Genomic DNA, 20,470 nt, shown 5'->3' with positions numbered 1-20,470 from the left:
TGTTGCATCTTACCGTCCAATACAGCTAACCTCCGTATTTAGCAAGATTCTCGAGCGCATCATCGTCGCCAGACTTCATCTCCATCTCTCTACCCATAATTTGCTTCCTGTGCATCAGGCTGGATTTAGACCTAATTTTAGCATCAACGATCAACTGCTCAGACTCTTAAATCTCATTACCAATCATTATAATACTGCTCGATCGTCTTGTCTCAACCTTTTCGATCTCGAAAAAGCTTTTGATAAAGTTTGGCATTTATCTCTTCTGTTCAAACTACACCGCTTCCGACTTCCGCTTTCTTATCTCCGATTCATATTTCACTTTCTTTCTAACCGCCTCTCTTATGTAACCATCAATAGCTCCTTCTCTCATCCGATTTTTATTCACTCTGGTGTACCCCAAGGCTCTGCTCTCTCACCCCTACTATATCTTCTGTTTGTAGCTGACATGCCGGCACTTCCTCTCAATGTGCACACTTTCCAATATGCTGATGACACTGCTTTTCTCTGTACAGCCCGAACCATTCAACAGATTAACTCCTCTCTCAGCATAGCAATTGACTCCTTCTTTCGATGGTGCAATAAGTGGCGACTTCACATAAACTCCACTAAGACGCAGGCAATTGTCTTTATTCCACCTCGCAAGCGCTCTCGAGTACAGAAATATCCGAATCTCCTTAACATCAGTGTCGACGGTACACGAATTCAACCCACTAAACAGGTCACTTACCTCGGTCTCACTATCGACCATCATCTAACTTGGCGCCCACATCTTAAAGAAATCACTCGCAAGGCCTATAATCGTTTAAACCTTCTTAGACGTCTTATAGGTACCACATGGGGATTACAGCCTTCTACAGTACTCAATACCTACAAGGTATTTTTGCGCCCCGTCTTAACATATGGACATCCCGCCTGGGTTAGTGCATTACCTTACTTCTACAACAAATTAAAAGTGCTCGAACGACATGCTTTTCGTCTAGCATACCGAATCAAGCTTCCGAGTCCAACGCAGGAGTTGTATGACCGCATAACGTTTCCTACCCTACTTCATCACATCGAAAAATTAAGGCTCAGGTTCATAACTACCCGCTTTCAGCAACGGCACCCTCTACTTGTGGACACGATGGATATCGATCGCAACTACGATCTGGGTTATAATTTCATCACCTGTCCTTTATCTCTGCTCTTCTCCCTTTATCTCAAAACTCTTCCACCTGATCACCCCGTCCATTTTATCGCATCTGCCTATTCTTCCGATCATCTTCCCCATCATGTTTCACCCACATTTACTGCACTGTAAATCCATTATACTAACAGGGCTTCACATGTCTTCATCACTGTCCAGAGTACCCCTGGACAAGAACATAACCAGCATTCGTCTTTTTAACAAATTGTTTGTGTTTGTCCTGTGAAATGCACCTCACCATCATCTTTTCCTGCCCTTATGATTATGATCACAAGATCATAATGTCTGATGGATACTATAATAAAATGAAATAAAGTTGAAATATAATAAAGTGTTACTTAAATACATGATGTTCCAGTTCTCCTACATCCCATAGACCAGCTCCAATCTCCTTACTACCCCAATACTTTCAGCACTCACCCCGGATAGAGGGCGTAACCCTCGCAAGGGAGCTAGCCTTCGGCTAGCAATTAAAAAAAATAAGAAAGCTAAGTGTTCAATTTTCGTCTTTCTCTTAGGCCCTACTTATATCCGATTTATCTATAGCTTTTTACACTGTTGCTACACTTGGTACAATTGCACTAAATTCAGCCCTTTTTGTCATTCATCGGCCCGTTGGTACCACGCTGGCATTTTCAGCCCCTTTTGTGAAAGGTTGGTACAATTCTACTCAGTTCAGCACCATTTAACAAATACTTGTCACATTTTCAAAAATGTCAGTAAGACTCTCCCTACATCTCTTTCTTGTGATTTCTTTCAGGAAAGGTTCTAGGACTCTGGATCGGTTTAATTTTTTTTTTTTTACAATTGTCAGTTTACTTACCTTATATTCTTCTTACATTCTACTATCCTCCTTCAGTCGTGAAATAAGAGAGAATAAGTGCAATAATTTATATTTCAATATTTTATTATAATGTATTGTTTACACACGAACTCGGAGTTGATTGATTTCTTTCTACTTTTATGTATTTTTTCATATATGGCCATAACACGATTTTGGTGTATTGATCACTTTGAAATAGAGGCGCGTTTGGTTTCCTTACAATACATACCGAAGATGATAATTGATTTCCCCTTTAATTTGCGGTCTGTGTTATATTTTCTACTCGCGGAAAAAGTTTCATCTACTTCCATGGTTGTTCGGGATCCTCTTGGATATTTTTAAAAAGTAATTTTTAAAAAGAACACTATCTTTATTTGAACTCTTGGAAGAGGGGGAGAGTGTTCTAGAACTTTACCTCTTTTAGTTTCGTGTTATAGAGCCATATACTACACTGGTATAGGATAATGAATTCAGCCCTCTTTGTTTCAATTTGGTACTATTTTAAAGCCCACTCCAGAGCTTGGACTGTGGCAACACTTGTTTCTATTAAAGATACATTCTCTCATCCTAAATTCCTTTCCCTTGGCGTACCCCAAGGATCCTCAATCTCCCCTCTGCTTTATCTTTTTTATGTGGCCGATTTACCACCATTGCCTACGTATGTCAAGGTTTTCCAATATGCAGATAATACTGCCTTCCTAGCACTCGGCAAAACTGTTCACCAACTTAACATTTCAATACAGTTTGCCATAGATTCCTTCGTTAACTGGTGTGAAAAGTAGCGCCTCAAAATAAACACTCTGAAGATCCAGACTATTGTTTTTTTTGCCGCTCAGAAAGCGCACGAAGATACACCGAAACCTCAACCTCCTTCATCTCACAGTCGACAATACCCGTCTTCAACTTAGTAAATCTGTCAAATACCTCGGGATCACCTTAGACGCACATCTCACTTGGAAACCACATTTACAGGACGACATTGCAAAAGCTTCAAACCGTCTTAAGTTATTAAAACGTTTCACGGGTACTTCTTGGAGTCTCAGCTCTATAACAGTGCTAAATATTTATAAGGTCTTTTTGTGTCCAGTTCTGACATATGCTAATCTAGCTTGCATCGCTGCACCTCCTTCCTTCTACAACAAATTAAAGATCTTGGAACGACATGCATTCCGCATTGCATAGGATAAAATTGTCCAGTTTAACATACGAATTACATGAAAGAACGCCTTTTCCACACATTCACTTTGTTCTTTAATCTCTCCGTCTCAAGTATATCGATATTTGTACCTACGTGAACGCCAACCGTTCCTTATAGACACCATGAACGCTCATATAAACTTTCCTTTTTCAGCTCCTGTTACACATTCCCCGTTATCTCTCCTCTTCACTTTATTCTCAGACCACAACTATCTCCACTTAGCAAAAGAATTGAAGACTATCCACTTATCCACTCCAGTTCCAGTTTATCTCACTTTTCCACTTTTCTATTTTTTGCAACATACACATAGCTCTGCATTTTGTTACGCTCTCGTGCTACACACTTCCTTCGGATCATCCTCAGTTATACCTACTTGATGAGTTTCATACTCACTTGCCTTCGTCATCCTCGCATCTTTCCATCTTACAGCGTACGTTGATTTTTCTCTGTTACTAACATGGGCTCTCCCTGTATACATCATAGCCTGTAGCCGCCCCTAGGCAAGAAGATGCTTTCACTTGTTCTCTAGCATTCCCTATGTATTGTGGCCAGTGCCGGATTTACGTATAAGCTAAACAAGCTAAAGCTTAGGCTTCCACTCTCTTGAGGCCTCCAAAAATTAAAGGAAAAAATTGAATGTACAGTACATTTACAAAACATAAGAAAAGCAATTAATAAACTTTATATACAGCGACATTGCTTCGTGTTGTGAAGGCTCCTATGATGTAAGCATGGGCCCCCTTCTGCTAGCCTACTTCCTAAAATATCACTAGTAACTTCATATCTGTATATAGGGTACCTACATTCATCTGGACATATAAAGGGCCCCATTACCTTCCATAGCTTAGGGCCCCACCAAGCTTAAATCAAGCTCTGGTTGTGACGTAATTTGCACCTCATCTTATACTTAAGCTCCATCGTCATATAAATATTATTTCTCGTTTTTGTGTCTGATTTATATACACACTCTTCTTGGTAACAGCTTTGACATTACAGCAGTAACGTAACGTGAAGCTTCGAAATGGGTAGGCTATAATATCAGCTGGGTAGGAGGAGCCTGCAGCTCGCCTGTAGCCGGCCTGCAGCTAGAGGAAGGGTAGGAGGAGCCTAGTCCCCTTACGACCACTGTAAATTTCCTAAAACTTTTAGTTTTTTGTTGTATGTATATATGAGTATAAAGTGAACTGAAGTTAGCCCCTCCCCCCCATTTCTCTCTGCCCTTTCAGTTAACAATGCTCTTGTATTGTACTATTTCGATTGGAAATGTCTTACTTGCTTTTTATTTTTTTCCACAGTCAAGACAGACGGAGTGGGCTACTTATTTTTTGTTTCAATTTCTTCCTCTAATGTAAAACGGGTGAAATATGTCTTCTCAACTACATCATCCACTAAGTTTTGCGATAATGCTAAAATAGATCAATGTATGTCACTGCACTAGACACATGCATGTCACACGAAACTGAAAACAGTACACTGTATTATACACCGAAGAAACAAGTAAAAAGGAACATAGGCCTATATATTTAAGTATGGATTCTCCAAATCATACAAACGATCACCTCACCCGCAACAACACATATGGGTATACTAATACAAAACGAGTAATGCAGCAATGCATAATCAATTGTACTGTTATGTTTTTACGGAATCGGTATAGCTATTGGTGTTAGCCAAATTTGCTGATCGTAAAAATAAATAAATGAATAAAATAAAATAAAAAGAAACTGCTATACCGATTACTGCATGCAATTGCAAATTTTGCGTTGCATTACTAAGGGACAATAGTTTTCAATGCGCTGTTTCAGGAGCTCAACTTCAAAATCTATTATCACTCGCTTGATGTTTAAACAGCGCATTATCAAATGAATCCATTCTAATAAAATTCATTGGACCTTATGCAGAGTCGTTCTGACGCATGATTAGTGCTATACTAAAGAGTTCGACTAACATTTGTTTCCTGCAGTAGTCAGGCTTTTAGTATGACGCTAATCATACGTCAAAACGACTCTATATAAGGCCCATTATGTTTAAAAACGTCATATGAGACTGTTGATGTATAAATATTTGGATAGGCTTAGATTTATAGCCTTAATGGACCTATGTTTCTGATTTGCAGCATCATTTCATCAATGAAGATTTTTTATCTTAACACACCCTTTCATTTTATGATTGTTTCGATATCTATATCTATATCTATATCTATATCTATATCTATATCTATCTCTCTCTCTCTCTCTCTCTCTCTCTCTCTCTCTCTCTCTCTCTCTCTATATATATATATATATATATATATATATATATATATATATATATATATATATATATATATATATATATATATATAAGTTATATGTGTATATTTTGATTTTGTATAGGAATATATAAACTGTAATATTTGTACAACACCACTTTATGAAGCTCATAATGTTTTGCTGTTTAACTTTATTAAGTAAATTCTGTCGTTCTATTATATTATTTTCTTCAAAAATTATTGTAATTATTTATAATTATAGCTTAAGGAATCCGAAGATTCATTACAGAACAAAAGCTTATAATTAAATTCTCTTCTATGTAAAAACAATAGATTCAGGATTGTTGTCATATATAGGTATACATTAATATAGTACACAGATTTTATATATTTTTTATTATTTTATTATTAAATTTTGAAATTATCTTATGTGTAAAAGCAATCCATTCAGCATTGTCAGATTGTATGTTTAATTATACCCTTTATTATTTTACAAGGTTCACTCATAAAGTAATCGAACATTTACAGAAACACCCAACTTCCTTAAGAAACGTCACCGTAGTATGGCAACACTGAAGAAACCTTTGTCTAAAGCTTCTCATCAGTGAATGTTTAAACTGTTTGATACAGTTTGTATCTGGATAAGCCTGCGAATAATGTATGTAGCGTGAAGTCGTCGTACGAAACGCGTATCAAAATAGAACAGCATTGTAACATAAAGTTTAGTTACAAATTAAATAAATATTTTTACTGAAACGTTGCGGATGGTGAGGACACTGTCTGATGATACAGAATTATCAAGAAGCCAGGTGTATCAATGGCACAACTGTGGACGCGAAATGTTGAGGATGATCCAGTGCCAACTCCCTTGAACTTTAATGAATGAGGATTTGGTATGGAGAAATTTCGTGCACTAGTGAGAGCTGTGAGAATATGTAAACCACTCAGCAATTATCAACAATGCTTAGTATAAACAAAGAAAGATTTAGGTTAAAATCACCCTAGGATCTGAAAATGAAGAAAGTGTGTGGTTGTTTCGCAAAATGACTTATATTTCTGATAGAACAGCAAAAAGCCAATAAGAAAGAATACTATGAGGATTTGGTGGCTACTGTAGTGCGGGACAAAACTTCTTAAAGTACATCGTGGCGGCCGATGAAATCTTGCGTTCAACTGTATAGTACAACAACTTTACGCTACTTGTATTTTTCAGATGCTTACCCAGACACAAACTACACAAAAAACCGGTTTAAACAGTCACAGGAATCTTAGCGAAAGGTAACATTGTTGAAGAAGGCTGTGTTTATAAAAGTTGTCACTTTATGCACGCACCTCCTATTATTATTAAATTTTGTGCAGTATGTAGCTAACGAATTATTTTTCGTTTTAGATTTTATATTTACCTGTAGTTGTCTATGCTCCATCATTAGCAATGAGTCAAGGTACGTATAATGGTAACTAATTTCATAAGAATATTGAAACACGTAATCTTTGAAGTTAAGATTAGCTTGTTAATTATGTCATTATTATTAAATCAAGATGACTCATTCTTTTGAAAATATGTAAGAAATATGTGAGGTGGTAACACAAAGCTGTAAATGCATTTGCAAAACTTTCAAATAAGTTCTTTTGGTATATAATTGTAGGAATTCCATAAAGCATTTTTGAAATAATACGCAATCTGTATCAATGAACATAAACTCACGATAAACGATATGTGCAGAACATTTATACTAAACTACCTATCTACTTATCCTTACTCTTCAATGTATTCACCATACACATTCAAGCATTTATCATAGCTTATTTATTTATTTATTTATTTATTTTTAAAATGCCAATGTATTCAACACGTGCTCCGAAAAAGTGCTTTCCGAAAACATTGAACTTTCAACTGTAACACGCAGCATACTTCACGGAGTTTCCACCTATGACCTGTTAATTTGAGCCAAGCAGCGGAACGGCAGTCTACAGATGTGTTGTGAGTCCTTAAAATGTGCCTTCAGTGGAGTCTGATAGGGCTTTTGATCCGAAAGTTCCAACAATGTCCGGAAAGCACTTTTCTTCCTGATGATAAACTCAAAGACTCTGTGGAATACATTGGCGACAACAGAGTACGATGACGTTAAAGAAAATCTGGTGTCACACTGTCAGAAGTGCTTGCAGTGTATGGCGAATACGTTAAAAAGTGTTATTTTGTAGTTTGTGTACCATTAATCATTTGCACACAATTTATCCTTTGTGCTTCACAGATTCCTTTTCTGGATGATCCTCGTGTATTCAAGGAATAATTACAAAATCAAAATTTCTTAATCTATGACAATTTAATTTTTGGAATGAATGGTTACGAGTCATTTTCATAATTAGAATTATTCTGGTATGCATGTCAGTTTGCGTGCCTCAAATTGCGATAATTTATATAAACTAAAATCCTAAGTCCAGTGCAGTATCTTGGAATGTTACCTCGAGGGACAAGCATTAGTGTTTGGATCCCTAGAAAAACATGAATTTTGGACTCCTAGAATTTAAAACCTTAATAAATACTTTCATTACTTCTAGGCACTACAGTTGGCATTTTACTGAAGTAAGGCCTAAAGTACCTTCATGCTTTATCTTAGGGAAATATATTTGAAATAGATTTCGATCAAATAATGAGGCCACAACAGCACCTTAAATTATCTTCAGTTGTTTTTCAAATGGTATGGTGAACTCATTCAGTGCTTTGCTAGATAAATAGAGAGGACAATATTTGTCACAAATTAAAGTCTTAAAAGTATGTAGAGTAGGGTTACAATAGAAGACATGAAATAGGTTCAGGTCACGTTTTCGTTTTATTTTATTTGTATTTATTTTTAATTTAATGTAGTGAATGTGTATTCCATGCTTCATTTATACAGACACATTCATATTCGCATCATATCATCTGGAGTAAAAAAGTTTTATCTTAAAGTGCCCCCTCGAATGGTGGAAGCGTAAATGGGAGGGCAGTTGCCCCCATAAGCTACAGCACTGAGTCTATCTGATATATGTAGACTCTATAGAAACATATATTGCTAATTTTAATTTATTCTTTTCCAGTAACTGGAGTTAATACTTACATAGTCGTCTCTGCTGTATTTCTTGTCTGTGTATTTTATACTACTTTGGTGAGTACCTAAGGATAATTTTAGAATATTGTTAATTGTTGTACTATAAACTATATAGCCTTAATCCTAAGGAGAGACGTTAGACGAACACTTTCTTTTTTCTTCTCGACATATTTATCTAAGTTGCATAAAGTTCTTATGGTATTAGCAGTAATAAACTTATCAAACTTACTTTCAATTCTTATGGTTTTAACACTAACAAACTTATTTTCAATTCTTATGGGGTGGTTCGAACTTTCAATTCGATTTTTTATGGTATTAGCAGTAACAAACTTACTTTCAGCTTTTTTGGTATTAGCACTAACAAAAACTTACTTTCAGTTCCTTTGGAATTGACAGTAACAAACTTACTTTCAATTCTTATAATATTAGCAGTAACAAACTTATCAAACTATTAGTTGTTAAGTTATTAATATTAACAAACTTACTTCTTATGTTATTAGTAATAAACTTATCAAAATTAGGTGTCTGCTTTCAGTTCTTATGATGTTAACAATAACGATCGTAATAGTTATTGTAAATTCAGTATACTTTTGACAAAATTTTCGAACAAAATGTAATTTCTTATTTGCTTCTCATCATTATGCTGTAAAACAGGCTTGATTTGTTTTCGTTCCTTTAGTTTAAGTCTTGAGAAGTACACACACATCTTAAGTTTGTGGTGAGATTTGTTTCAAAAATCGGTGCAGAATGACCCATATGAGCAAGTAACTGACTACCAGTACAAATTTGTAATTTCTATACTGTTGTGTACTGCGTGATGAGAAGCTATGAAGTGTATAGTTAATCTTTCTACCATTGGGTTACAAACACACAGGTAATTCTAACTGAAAAATATAAATTATCCATAATTTGTAATTTTTTACTCCCGTTTTTAACATTTTTTGAATAAACTTATTTAACATTTTCTGGAATAAGTATATCTATGCTGATGTGTAATATTATCATACACATACTACAGTGGTGCCCACCCCTCCTCATGTCCATGACGCACCCCCCTCAATTGTCTATCCGTAGGTGTTCTTCCATGAAAAAAAACTTTTCGATTAATTTTTACACTCCCTCAAACATATTTATATAGATTTTTAACCCCCTCAAATATTTCAATGACGCAGTTTGCGTCATAGCCCCCCCTTGTGGGCATACTATAATATATGTATACACATAAATTATTCAAAAATATCATGATATAGACATTTTGTACTAAGGTACCGTAACGAATATCTCTCTCTTTAACATTACAGAACCATTACGGTACAGAAAGTTGTAAATAAACATCTTATGAAATCTACACCTACTTCGTACATAATAGCAAATCAGTCCATTACACAGGACGAAGTTTTTTAGATCTAGAATTGAATACACCACGTCTTGAGACTGATTTTGGAATGTTGATACTGCTGATAAATCTTCCCGAAATATTCCTAAATATCTTTACAGTCTATACATTTATAGTCTGGGCTTAATAATATCTCTACTGTCCTTTATTTGTATTATCTGACCGGAAAACAATTTTCCTTTATATGAATATACAACATATTCACCTGCAACTCTCTTCAAACTTTTCCAATTGTCCTTCATTCTGATAGAGTTATCCGCATACTCTTCATACTCAGATATCCCCAAACTTACATCATGTGAAGAATTTATTTATGTTAAATGTGTTGATTTATGATGTGAATCACTAGTGTCCAAAACTTCCTTATTATTACTACTATTATTCTTTTACCGTTGAAAGTGGTCATAACTTATACTTTTGACGAACCGGTACTAAAAGAGAGTTCTACTAGAATTCCCAGCTCTTGTAAATCATGATGTGACACTCACACCTGGTGCTGCTCTTAGCTTCCTATGCTCTTTCTTTTGGTTTTATTGTTACCGATCTCAGTACTTTCAGCACCTGAGCAATCTCAGTACCTGTAATCTGTAATCGCCTTTCTATATTTCCATATGATGTAAAGTAAATTCATTCTGGATTTTTAACTGAACTATAGAGCAAAATGTTGTCTTGCTCTTTTTTTCTCTCTGAGTAAAAGCATAGTTACTCACTCTAACATCGTCTTCCCAAGCGTCGAAATCAAACTTAATATTGCTTACTTATTCACAGTACTACATAGAAGCTAAGATGGATATAACTTTATTTTGACTTACCTTTTGCGTAAATCTGTCCACTAAACTTTACTGTCTTCTCACACAGCAACTAACAAACAGATCAATTACGGCCACATTTCTTCTAGGTATCCTTTACGTTACCTTTTGTGATATCGAGTCATTACTACGTCACAAAATGCAACAATGTTGCCAACACATTCCAACTAAACATTTTTCCTGTCCGGTTGCAAAGTAACCCCTGCTGGTGCTAAGTAAACCCAGTTTATGGTAAATTATTTAATATCAGTAGATATTAGAATTCATTTTGGAGGTGACTACAAATTTTTAGCTGATCGAACTCTGGTATGTTCATCCGATAGCCCATTGAAAATTAGGTGACCTGTATATTTTATTTTGGCCATATTACAAAGGACAGAATCAAAAAGGACAGTATTTGTAGCTTTTCTCTTTTAGTTTCCGAATCGCTAGGGTTACTTGGATAAGATTTGCATCACCGGGTGGTACTCAGAGTCCTTACACTCATTGGTAGAAATAAGGATCTGGAATCCTATGTCCAAGTTTATCCAATATTTTCAATTCTTGATTTTCCTAGGTTTCAGTCGACTTTCAGGTGATCGGATTTTAATGAGATCAATTGATAGTCCGGTGAAAAATAGCAACCTATGTTTTTGGGTATAATATGAAGCGTGTCCAAGTGGGTTGGAGTTTCAGTTTTCTTCTAATATCTTCCGAACTTCTAGTACGCTTCAATAAAGAATTTCACCAATAGGTAGTACTCAAAATCCCCTACATTCACTGTTGGGACGTCCTACCCTACGATTCCATGCCTCGCTTTTTATCAAACATGTTAGTTTTTCAACACCATGTATCTCAGAAACTACAAACTTCTCGTATTAAGATTCCATCATCGTTCATATCAGCGAGAGCACTTTTTCTTAAACTAATGTATTTCCTGGCAGCAGCACATTAAGAAAAGAAAGCGTTTAGCCTCTATCTCATATTTCTGGATTGTTTTATATATTTATTTAATAATTAAAATATGATAGTAAGTAGTTTATTTATTTTCTAGTAATTTATTTAGTTATGTTCCCGTTTTTACCTATCAGTCTGAATGAGATGATGAGAAATGAATGACTATAATAAAATAAATGTTGAGAGGAGAATACACAACATCCATGCTCTGATTCGAACTCGCGACAGACTGTCGCCTGCCAAATATTTCAGGTGACCCGAGCGTACTATTTGTCTCATAAATAATTATCGCAAGACCTATTTGTCGCGGGTTTTAATCCTATTTCGGACATAGATGTAATGTGTTGTCCTTCCATTGTTCATATCATTATCATCATTCATAATTTTTTTTATTGTTTCATACCAATAAAAATGTTTCTAAGATTTTAAAGATGAAAGTTACTTTCTATACATTTTGATACTTTTTTCTTAAATGCATAATGACGATTGCAAATGCATATGCAAGTGCAAAACTTAATTATTAATCCTGGACGTCATGATAAGTAAAACATGAAATATTGTAACTCCAATGTTAAAAATAAGTTTTAACTTCATTATGATCTATACATTTGTTTCGTAGGAGATTGAATAATTCGTATCTGTAATACAATAAATAGTCTTCTTTGTGTTATAGGGAGGAATGAAAGCTGTGATTTGGACGGATACATTCCAAGTGATAGTGATGTTTATTTCAATGTTGGTAGTGGTGATAAAAGGCACCGTTGACGTTGGAGGTGCTCACGTTGTTTGGGAGAGAAACGTTGAAAGTGGACGGATCGAATTCTTTAAGTGAGTGTACAATATTTTCCTATTGTCATTAGATAAATAATACAGTAAAAACAATAATGGAATCCCACTTATTTCCATAGTTTCCATTTAACATATAAATAATTTCTAAAATAGAAAAATGTTATACTTATTATATGCAGCCATCGTCCAACCTTAAACCCGTTGTGAACTACTTTTTGGTATTTCTACCACATCCTCCTATTGTCATACCCTCCTTTAAGCAAGAATATATATAAGCATCTCATATATATATATATATATATATATATATATATATATATATATATATATATATATATATATATATATATAGCATCTCATAAGTTTTTTACGAAAACAGCATACAAGCTATAAATTCGAACAATTTGTACCCATGTCAAAAAGTTAAGAAAACAGCTAAACTTGGTACCTGGACCAAACACCCCTAAGGGGCAACAAGGTGTATTCCTATTAAATTTCAAAGGTGTACAGAGTGGTCCTAATACGTGATCCTATTAAATTTCGGAAAGTAATAGGGTAATTTCCAAATTTGGAATCACCAGAGGTAATTTAAGGTAAAAAGATGTCATTACTAATGTATACATAGAAAATATAGACCTACTTTGCTTACATTGCGTCCACCGTCTGTTGGAAGTCAGTTGATTATGGACTGAAAAAATAGACTAAAAATTTTCCTTTTATCGATCTTAAATATATCTGACTTATAGCATTAACTACGGAATATCAGGATCAGATAAAATTAATGTAGTGGTATACTTTATAATATAATTCATTTTACTTCAACACGATATTACCACACTTAAGCATTTGTTCATTTTTTTTTTTTAGTTTAACGTCGCATAATTATGCACCGAGCCTAAGGGAGACGGTAACAATGTGATGGACGATAATGTTGGAATTATGAAACTGAGAGAAAACGGAAGAAACCCGAGAAAATCCACGCACACGGTGTTAGTCCACCACAAATCCCACTTGGTGCGTGCCTAGATCGAAAAAATGACCCCAGGAATAAACACTCTACCACTGAACCACCACGGCACCCATTTGTTCATTTTTGTTTCATTATTCAGTATAAATTATAAATAAAAGACAATAATCTGGAATATTTGGAGGTGTAATTCTGATTAAAGAAACTGGGACGAATATCACTAACAGAGTACTGATACGTATATGAATTGATTATGCAAATTAATTAATAAGTTCATTATTCATAAATAATTTCGAAGAATTTATGGAATAGCTAATAATAATAACAATAATAAGAAGAACATAAACAGCTAACTTTCTTTCGTTACCAAATAGTGACATAATTCAATAATTCAATAAATAAGGCTTCTGATATTCCATCTGTGTTCGTTTTATTTGACTGACGTTTCAAATGTACTGTCTGAGAGATACAGTTATTGGGAACGTAAGCCATACTTCTTAATAGCATATTTATTTTTATTTGTTTAACGTCAAGTCACGAAATTTGATATACAGAAATTTTTGGTTCAGAGAATACGTGTGTATCTCGCCTGCACGAATTCAATTGGACGATGCAGAGAGCGAAAGATAAAGAAGCAAAATATTATCCGTGAGAAAGCAAGAGAAGGGGAAGGGGAGAACATTTGGAAACCCAGAACTAAAAATATCCAGAACTCCTATATTCTTTTCTCTCATAAATATGTCTTTTACTTTATAGTAAATTGATAAGCTCCTTTAAAGGCATTCATAAAGAAGAGACCGATAGGAGGAAAAAGTATTTGAACACTGCCGTATATTTGAAAACAATAATTGACATAATCCTACCACGTGTGATTTATATTTTCATTATGAGGAAATGTAATTCATGCATACAAAATAAAAAGGAAGAATTAATTGTATCATGAAACAGAGATCAAATAATAATATTAAGATTACTCGAAAATAGAGTTTTAGCAGCCTGTAAAGTGAGAAACGTTGATGCGTTACCCTAATCGTTTCTATTTGATTATAGCCTTGTCGACACTTTGCTATATGCACGTGTAGAGGGTTTTTAATTAATTTTGTTCGTTAATAATTAATTGAATAAAATTCATTGTTATTGTTATTAATCATTTTCTAGTTTTGATCCAAATCCAGCCACTCGTCATACCGTGTGGACTTTGGTGATTGGTGGCTTTTTCTTTTGGACGGCCAACTATGGTGTGAACCAGGCACAAGTACAAAGATATTTGACTGTGCCCAAAATGCAAATGGCCAGAACGTAAGTAGTCTAAAGTATACATATTATAGTAAGATATGAAAGTGTTGTATTAAACAATAATGATGAGACAGAACATAGAATTACTTTTTTGAACATAAGAGTGAACATAGAGATAAAGAAACAACAATTACTTAGTTCAATTTCTTAATATAAAAATATTGTTAATAACTTTTAGTAGTTATGATAGTAGAAATAATGGAAGTGAAACAGGCCCTATCCAGGGGGTCTAGGGGGGAGCCAGGCCTCCCTAAATTTTTCCTGGCCCCGCCTAAAATTTTCACGGTAGGCTTGCAAAATAATGTGGTGATGAGCTATAATATGGTTGATCGGGCCCCCCTTAACTTCAGTCGGATCCCCTACATTTTTGGACTGGCTACCGGCCTGAAGTGAAACAATTATTATACAATTTCAATTACTACAAGTTGATAATGTATTTTTTGAATTTAGGATAAGTTGGTTGCTTTTAAGACTGTATATTCAATAAGATAGATAAAACCTTATATATTTACTTTACAATCATACACATACATACAAAGGAGAATAAAACATGAATAATGAGGTTTGGACAAATAATTTACCTTCTTGAAGTAAGGTAAAACCTGAGAATAATAATAAAAAAATAACATAACGAAGTAGTATTAAGATATTTGATTTTCAGAATTATTCTTGTACCTTGTTACATCTAATAAAGTTCAAGGCATATCTTAGAGATGTGCAATGTATGATTTGTTTCTTCAATCTCGTCACTCATGACAGTATGAAGTGTTACCAGATAATTGACTATAACATTTACTTTCGCTTTGAATGAAAAAAAAAAGTTCTGTTCTTGCATGATAACAATATTAGGTAGCAAGGATAATTGTTAATATTTCTGGAAGGACACAGAGATAATATTTATGTCCTATTTTCTTGTATTTTATATTTTATGTAGGTTTATGCAGTCCCAATAGAAGTGATTAATACAAAATATTTAATACTAAAATGTTAATACGTCTAATGAAATATTTTGTTTTGAAATTTATTTCGAACTCACTCACGAACGCTGTAACAATAAAGTGTCCATTATTATTATTTTTTTATATTTTTTTCTCATTTATATCTCTATGGATTGAAGAATTAAATTCATATTGTTTAAAGTGCGTTTTGGATAAACTTGTTAAAGATCATAATTTAAACGCTGTGTGATAAAATAGTGTGTTTGTCTGATTTTTCAGTGCTCTTTGGATTAACAATTTTGGTTTGGTAGCCATTCTGTCCATATGTGCATATGCTGGACTGGTCATCTACTCCAAATACCATGACTGTGATCCACTAACAACTAAGGTTAGTCTTTCCGTAATAATAAGAACAACAATACTTTTTTTTTTTTTTTTTTTTTTAGAGTACACTATGTGTAAAGGGCCTATCCAATTTGCCATAAGGACCAGACTGGGTCACGTGATCAGATCAAAAGTCACGTTGTGTGCTAAATCGAGTCTGGAGATCCCAAATCCAGATGTGAGATATTTCCAGCATGTAACCTTCTCGTGGGGTGCCCTGAGTAATTCGTTGAAGATGCATATAGTTTACCATTATTATTGATTTTACTCAAACAACTTGACTTTTGACAATGTTTTGTCCATATTTACCATCGTTTTTAAGCTCTTCATTACGTCTTTGTAATAAGGTTTCAATTAGCCATTTCCTTATTATCGTTTTTGAGATATATGGATGACTTCAGTTTTTTCATGGATTTTCCATTGACTTGAATGTTCATGTTCCTTTTTTTTTTTACCGTGTTCCACCCATTTTAGGAATTCTTTTTTTGAATGTAGAATGTAGTCTGTTCTGTCTTTAAGCTGAATTTCAGCTCTCCTTGGTTTGCTTTTTGAGATAAGTGCACGAATTATTTGTTTTTTTTTTTATTGATTTTCCATTAATATTAATGTTTCGTGCCTTTTGACTATGTACCATCCATTTTAGGACAATTTGCTTTTGGAATATAGAATCTACTTCGTCTCTTCTATATTTAAGCTGAATTTCAGCCATCTCCCTCAAAGTCTGTTCACATCATTGCCACCAGATAGACCCTTGATAGTGGTAAAACTCAAATAATATTATTATTTTCTGAAAGTCGACAGATACAAAATTTTACAATATTATTAACATTTAACGAAAACAAAATCCAAAGATGGGACATATACCGATCGATAAATCTCAGTGAGCTGTACAAAATGATGTATGTCAATGTAAAAGCTCATACGTAGTTTTTGAGAAAATCGAAAAAAAAATCGAAAAGCTAAAAATTGATTCTGTGCAAGAACCATGACATCCATTAAGGTGAAACTGATGCTGAAATATAAGGCCGTCAAACTCTATTATGACTCTAGTTGAACTACAGTCCGTTGTTTAGTTAATGAGATATAGCCTATAATTAAATCTTAAAATTTAATTTCTTTTTAACTAAAATATTGTCCAAAAGTAAGACATATGTCAGTTGATATTTAACATCGAGCTTACCAAGATGAATGACATGCTTGAAGAGTAACTTCTGATACGTAGCTTCCGAGAAAATCGACATTGTCGTACTTTTAATGACGCTAAAAACTAATTATGCAGATATTTACCAATAATGCAAGTTTTCATGTGCTTCCGACACCCGTACAACACACTTCAGACGACAGCCACGAAGAAGACGTCGGCAACCATCACCAATGATCGGCAAGTGACAAAGATTCAATCAGTCAGCAACATTTCTGCATAAAAGGAGACACGACACTACAGAAGATATCAATCTCCACCGATTGATCAACCACCAACTCTTTAAGGCGCCTGGTCACCTGAGATCATGGTGTTTTGCGGTAATTTGGGGCATTGTGGGAATTCTTGATAAAATTTCTCCCGCCCTTAGTATTCAAGGTAGAAACTTTGAAATTTGGCACACACATTCAGTATACCAAGTACTATTTATCGGATTTTTTTTAGATCTCTACGTTTACACAGGGCCGTTCCAGAGGGGCCCGAAATGTGAAAAAAAATCCATCCGAAATTTTCCGTTTGACATCATTTTTCCCTCTCCTGATATATGGTATGAGCATGCAAGTGGTACCATTTGAAAGCCGGTTCCATTCTGAAGAGAATGAGGTATGAACCATGATCCTAGGATAAATAGTGACGATGCAGTAGCTGCTTGACTGAAAGTCTAAAAAATACCCCAAAAACCCACAATCCGGAAAGGGTTAATCGATTGTCTACTAATATACCGGTACTAGTACAAAACGTGAAAGTCTTATGTCGGTGGTGCTTTTGCCCCCCTCAAGTGAAGTCTGAAAAGACGCCCCTGGCTCCTACCAATTCACTAGCCAACCACCAAATTATTTAGAGGAACTCATATTTTATCTGTAATATTTATTACTATCATATACAAGAGAAAACTTCCATAATAAAAGGTAATGGAAAGCGCAAACTTCCGTGCACCATCTTTTAGCTCTACCCTAAAAGAAAGAATCTCTACAATAACAATAGATAGTTCTGCTGGAACAGATTCGTTAAAGCTATATTTATACAGTGTATATGTAAAGTAAAAATGCTTTGTTCAATATCAAATCGCATTTTTGTCCTAACAGTGATACATACATTCCTAGCAGTAACGCACATAATACTGTAATGTTTTGCAACGTTTGGTTTTGTTAATTCGATTCTTTTATCAATTTTGTGTCCAAAATTAGAAATCATGAATAAAAATTTACAGAGTAATCAGAATTCCGAAGTGTAGGTAATTATAATGCCACAATATACACAATTTTGATAAGTTCAAAAGTGCATAGTTTAAAATACAATATAGCCTACATACTGTACGTATTTTACAAATATCGTAATATAAATATATAAACAGTGTACTGAAAGGAATAAGTTACTACAATAATCTGGGGAACACAAGTACAAGCATTAGTTGGAATATATAAATTTTAAATGACTTTAAAAAGAAAGAATACCTGGGAGGTACCATCTCAGAGAGAAAGTTTCTGTAACGGAACAGGCCATTTCACATAAACATTCAGATTTTCTTTCTTCTGATAACCGATCACAAAAATTTCTACCGTTTTGGGTAAAAGTAAGAAATTAAGTACCGGTACTTTACAATATGATCTCTCCACTTTTTCTAATTTCTGAGCTATACTGTGGAAATATTATTTTGCTTTTAGATTGTAATTTGCGATATATATATCATTCGCGATATATACATATATATATAAATCAAGCTTAAGCATATGCAGATTAAATTTTTCAAGTTCCAAATTTGTGTAGTTTTATGTTAGAATTGTACGTTTATGAAGATTTGCTGTATTGTTCCTAACATGAGTTACCAGTGTTTTAAAGTCCATTCTCTTAACTTTTAGTAAATATTATATGTTCATAATCAATTATGAGTGTCAACAAATGTATTTTGAAAATTGTTTATTCACATTTCTTCGGAAATTCCTCTACAATGATTAGCAAACAGATTTATTTCTCAATAATTTTGGAAGCAATAGATCAGCAGGGCACGAACAGATCAGTTCTTTAGATATTAATGGGATTGTAATAATACAAAGGCAATAAAATTCTACTCCTTTCTTTACTTCATTCCAAATGTATCTATCTTAGTCCAGTAGAAGCTATTAAATAATGTAATGATTGTTAATTTCGTAAGTGAATTGGTTAATTTATTAACTTTGGAACTGAGTACTCTTTCGTATAAAATTTTTTGACTAGATGGTTCACGCTGCTGACCAACTATTTCCACTGTTTGTGATGGATACCTTAGGCAGATTTCCAGGTTTACCAGGTTTATTTGTGGCCGGAGTTTTCAGTGCAGCATTGAGGTAAGATTTTCTTCCATAATTTAAGTAACATATTTTTTAAAACAAAGTATTATCATCACGTTTTAAAACTTTAGTATACACATGAAATCTATATATATAAAAGAGAACGTACAAAATCCTTTGTCCGCTCATCACGCTAATACGGCTGAACCAATTTCTTTCATTTTTGGGGGGTTATTAGGATTTGGACCCTAGATGGTTTTTATCATATCACTTTAATTTTTAATTACCAGTGTCTTGAGATAATTGACCATTCAAGTGTCCATAACGTACAAATCCTTTGTTATTAGTTCATCATAGGTAAAAATAAACGTATTTATATGCAACCCGCATAACCGTGTCACTCGGCGGGTTAACATAAATGACAGGCGATATACAGCGGAAAATAGCTTGAATCTTCTGTTTAAAATTTTTTAATTGATTTGCTTATTTTTACAGACACTTTTACAATATGCCAGCACCGGGATGACCGCAGCGAAGCGGGGCGGGTTAACATAAATGACAGGCGATATAATGTTAAGATTTACTGCAATCTTCTATGGTTTTTATCATATCACTTGAAAGCGAAAAAGTAAAAATTATCTAAGTAACAAAGTTTATTGCGTTCCGGGGTGACCGCAGCGAAGCGGGGTGAACGCTGCTAGTATTAGTATCAATATTTATTAAGGAAAACCTATTTGAAAATATGATCACTGTGAGATGTGTTTCTGAACTTTTTCTTCAATGTTTATTCAAAGTTTAAAAAAAATGTGAGAAGTGAAGTAATAATAAAATGTTGATATAACTTCAAAACAGAAATATTTGTACATCATTTAGTAAAACTTGTGCTTCATGGGATTCCACGGTACCATATTTATTTCTAGTGTGGACTTGTTTCCGC

The 20,470-nt window shown here is 34.2% G+C and overlaps 1 protein-coding gene across 1 annotated transcript in view; it reads left to right on the top strand.

The window, feature by feature from the left end:
• Nucleotides 1-20,470, top strand: part of LOC145671026 (sodium-coupled monocarboxylate transporter 1-like) — a 96,694-nt gene that overhangs the window by 62,692 nt on the left and 13,532 nt on the right. The window contains exons 5-10 of the mRNA XM_081739683.1: nucleotides 6,852-6,903; nucleotides 8,540-8,607; nucleotides 12,365-12,519; nucleotides 14,606-14,746; nucleotides 15,961-16,069; nucleotides 19,481-19,590. Of these exons, the coding sequence (XP_081595809.1) occupies nucleotides 6,852-6,903; nucleotides 8,540-8,607; nucleotides 12,365-12,519; nucleotides 14,606-14,746; nucleotides 15,961-16,069; nucleotides 19,481-19,590 (635 nt within the window). The remainder of the gene's footprint in view (nucleotides 1-6,851; nucleotides 6,904-8,539; nucleotides 8,608-12,364; nucleotides 12,520-14,605; nucleotides 14,747-15,960; nucleotides 16,070-19,480; nucleotides 19,591-20,470) is intronic.

Source organism: Thermobia domestica, chromosome 15, assembly GCF_964235325.1.
Source record: "Thermobia domestica chromosome 15, izTheDome1.hap1.1, whole genome shotgun sequence".
NCBI lineage: Eukaryota > Metazoa > Arthropoda > Insecta > Zygentoma > Lepismatidae > Thermobia > Thermobia domestica.
This window is presented reverse-complemented; position numbering and strand designations above follow the sequence as displayed.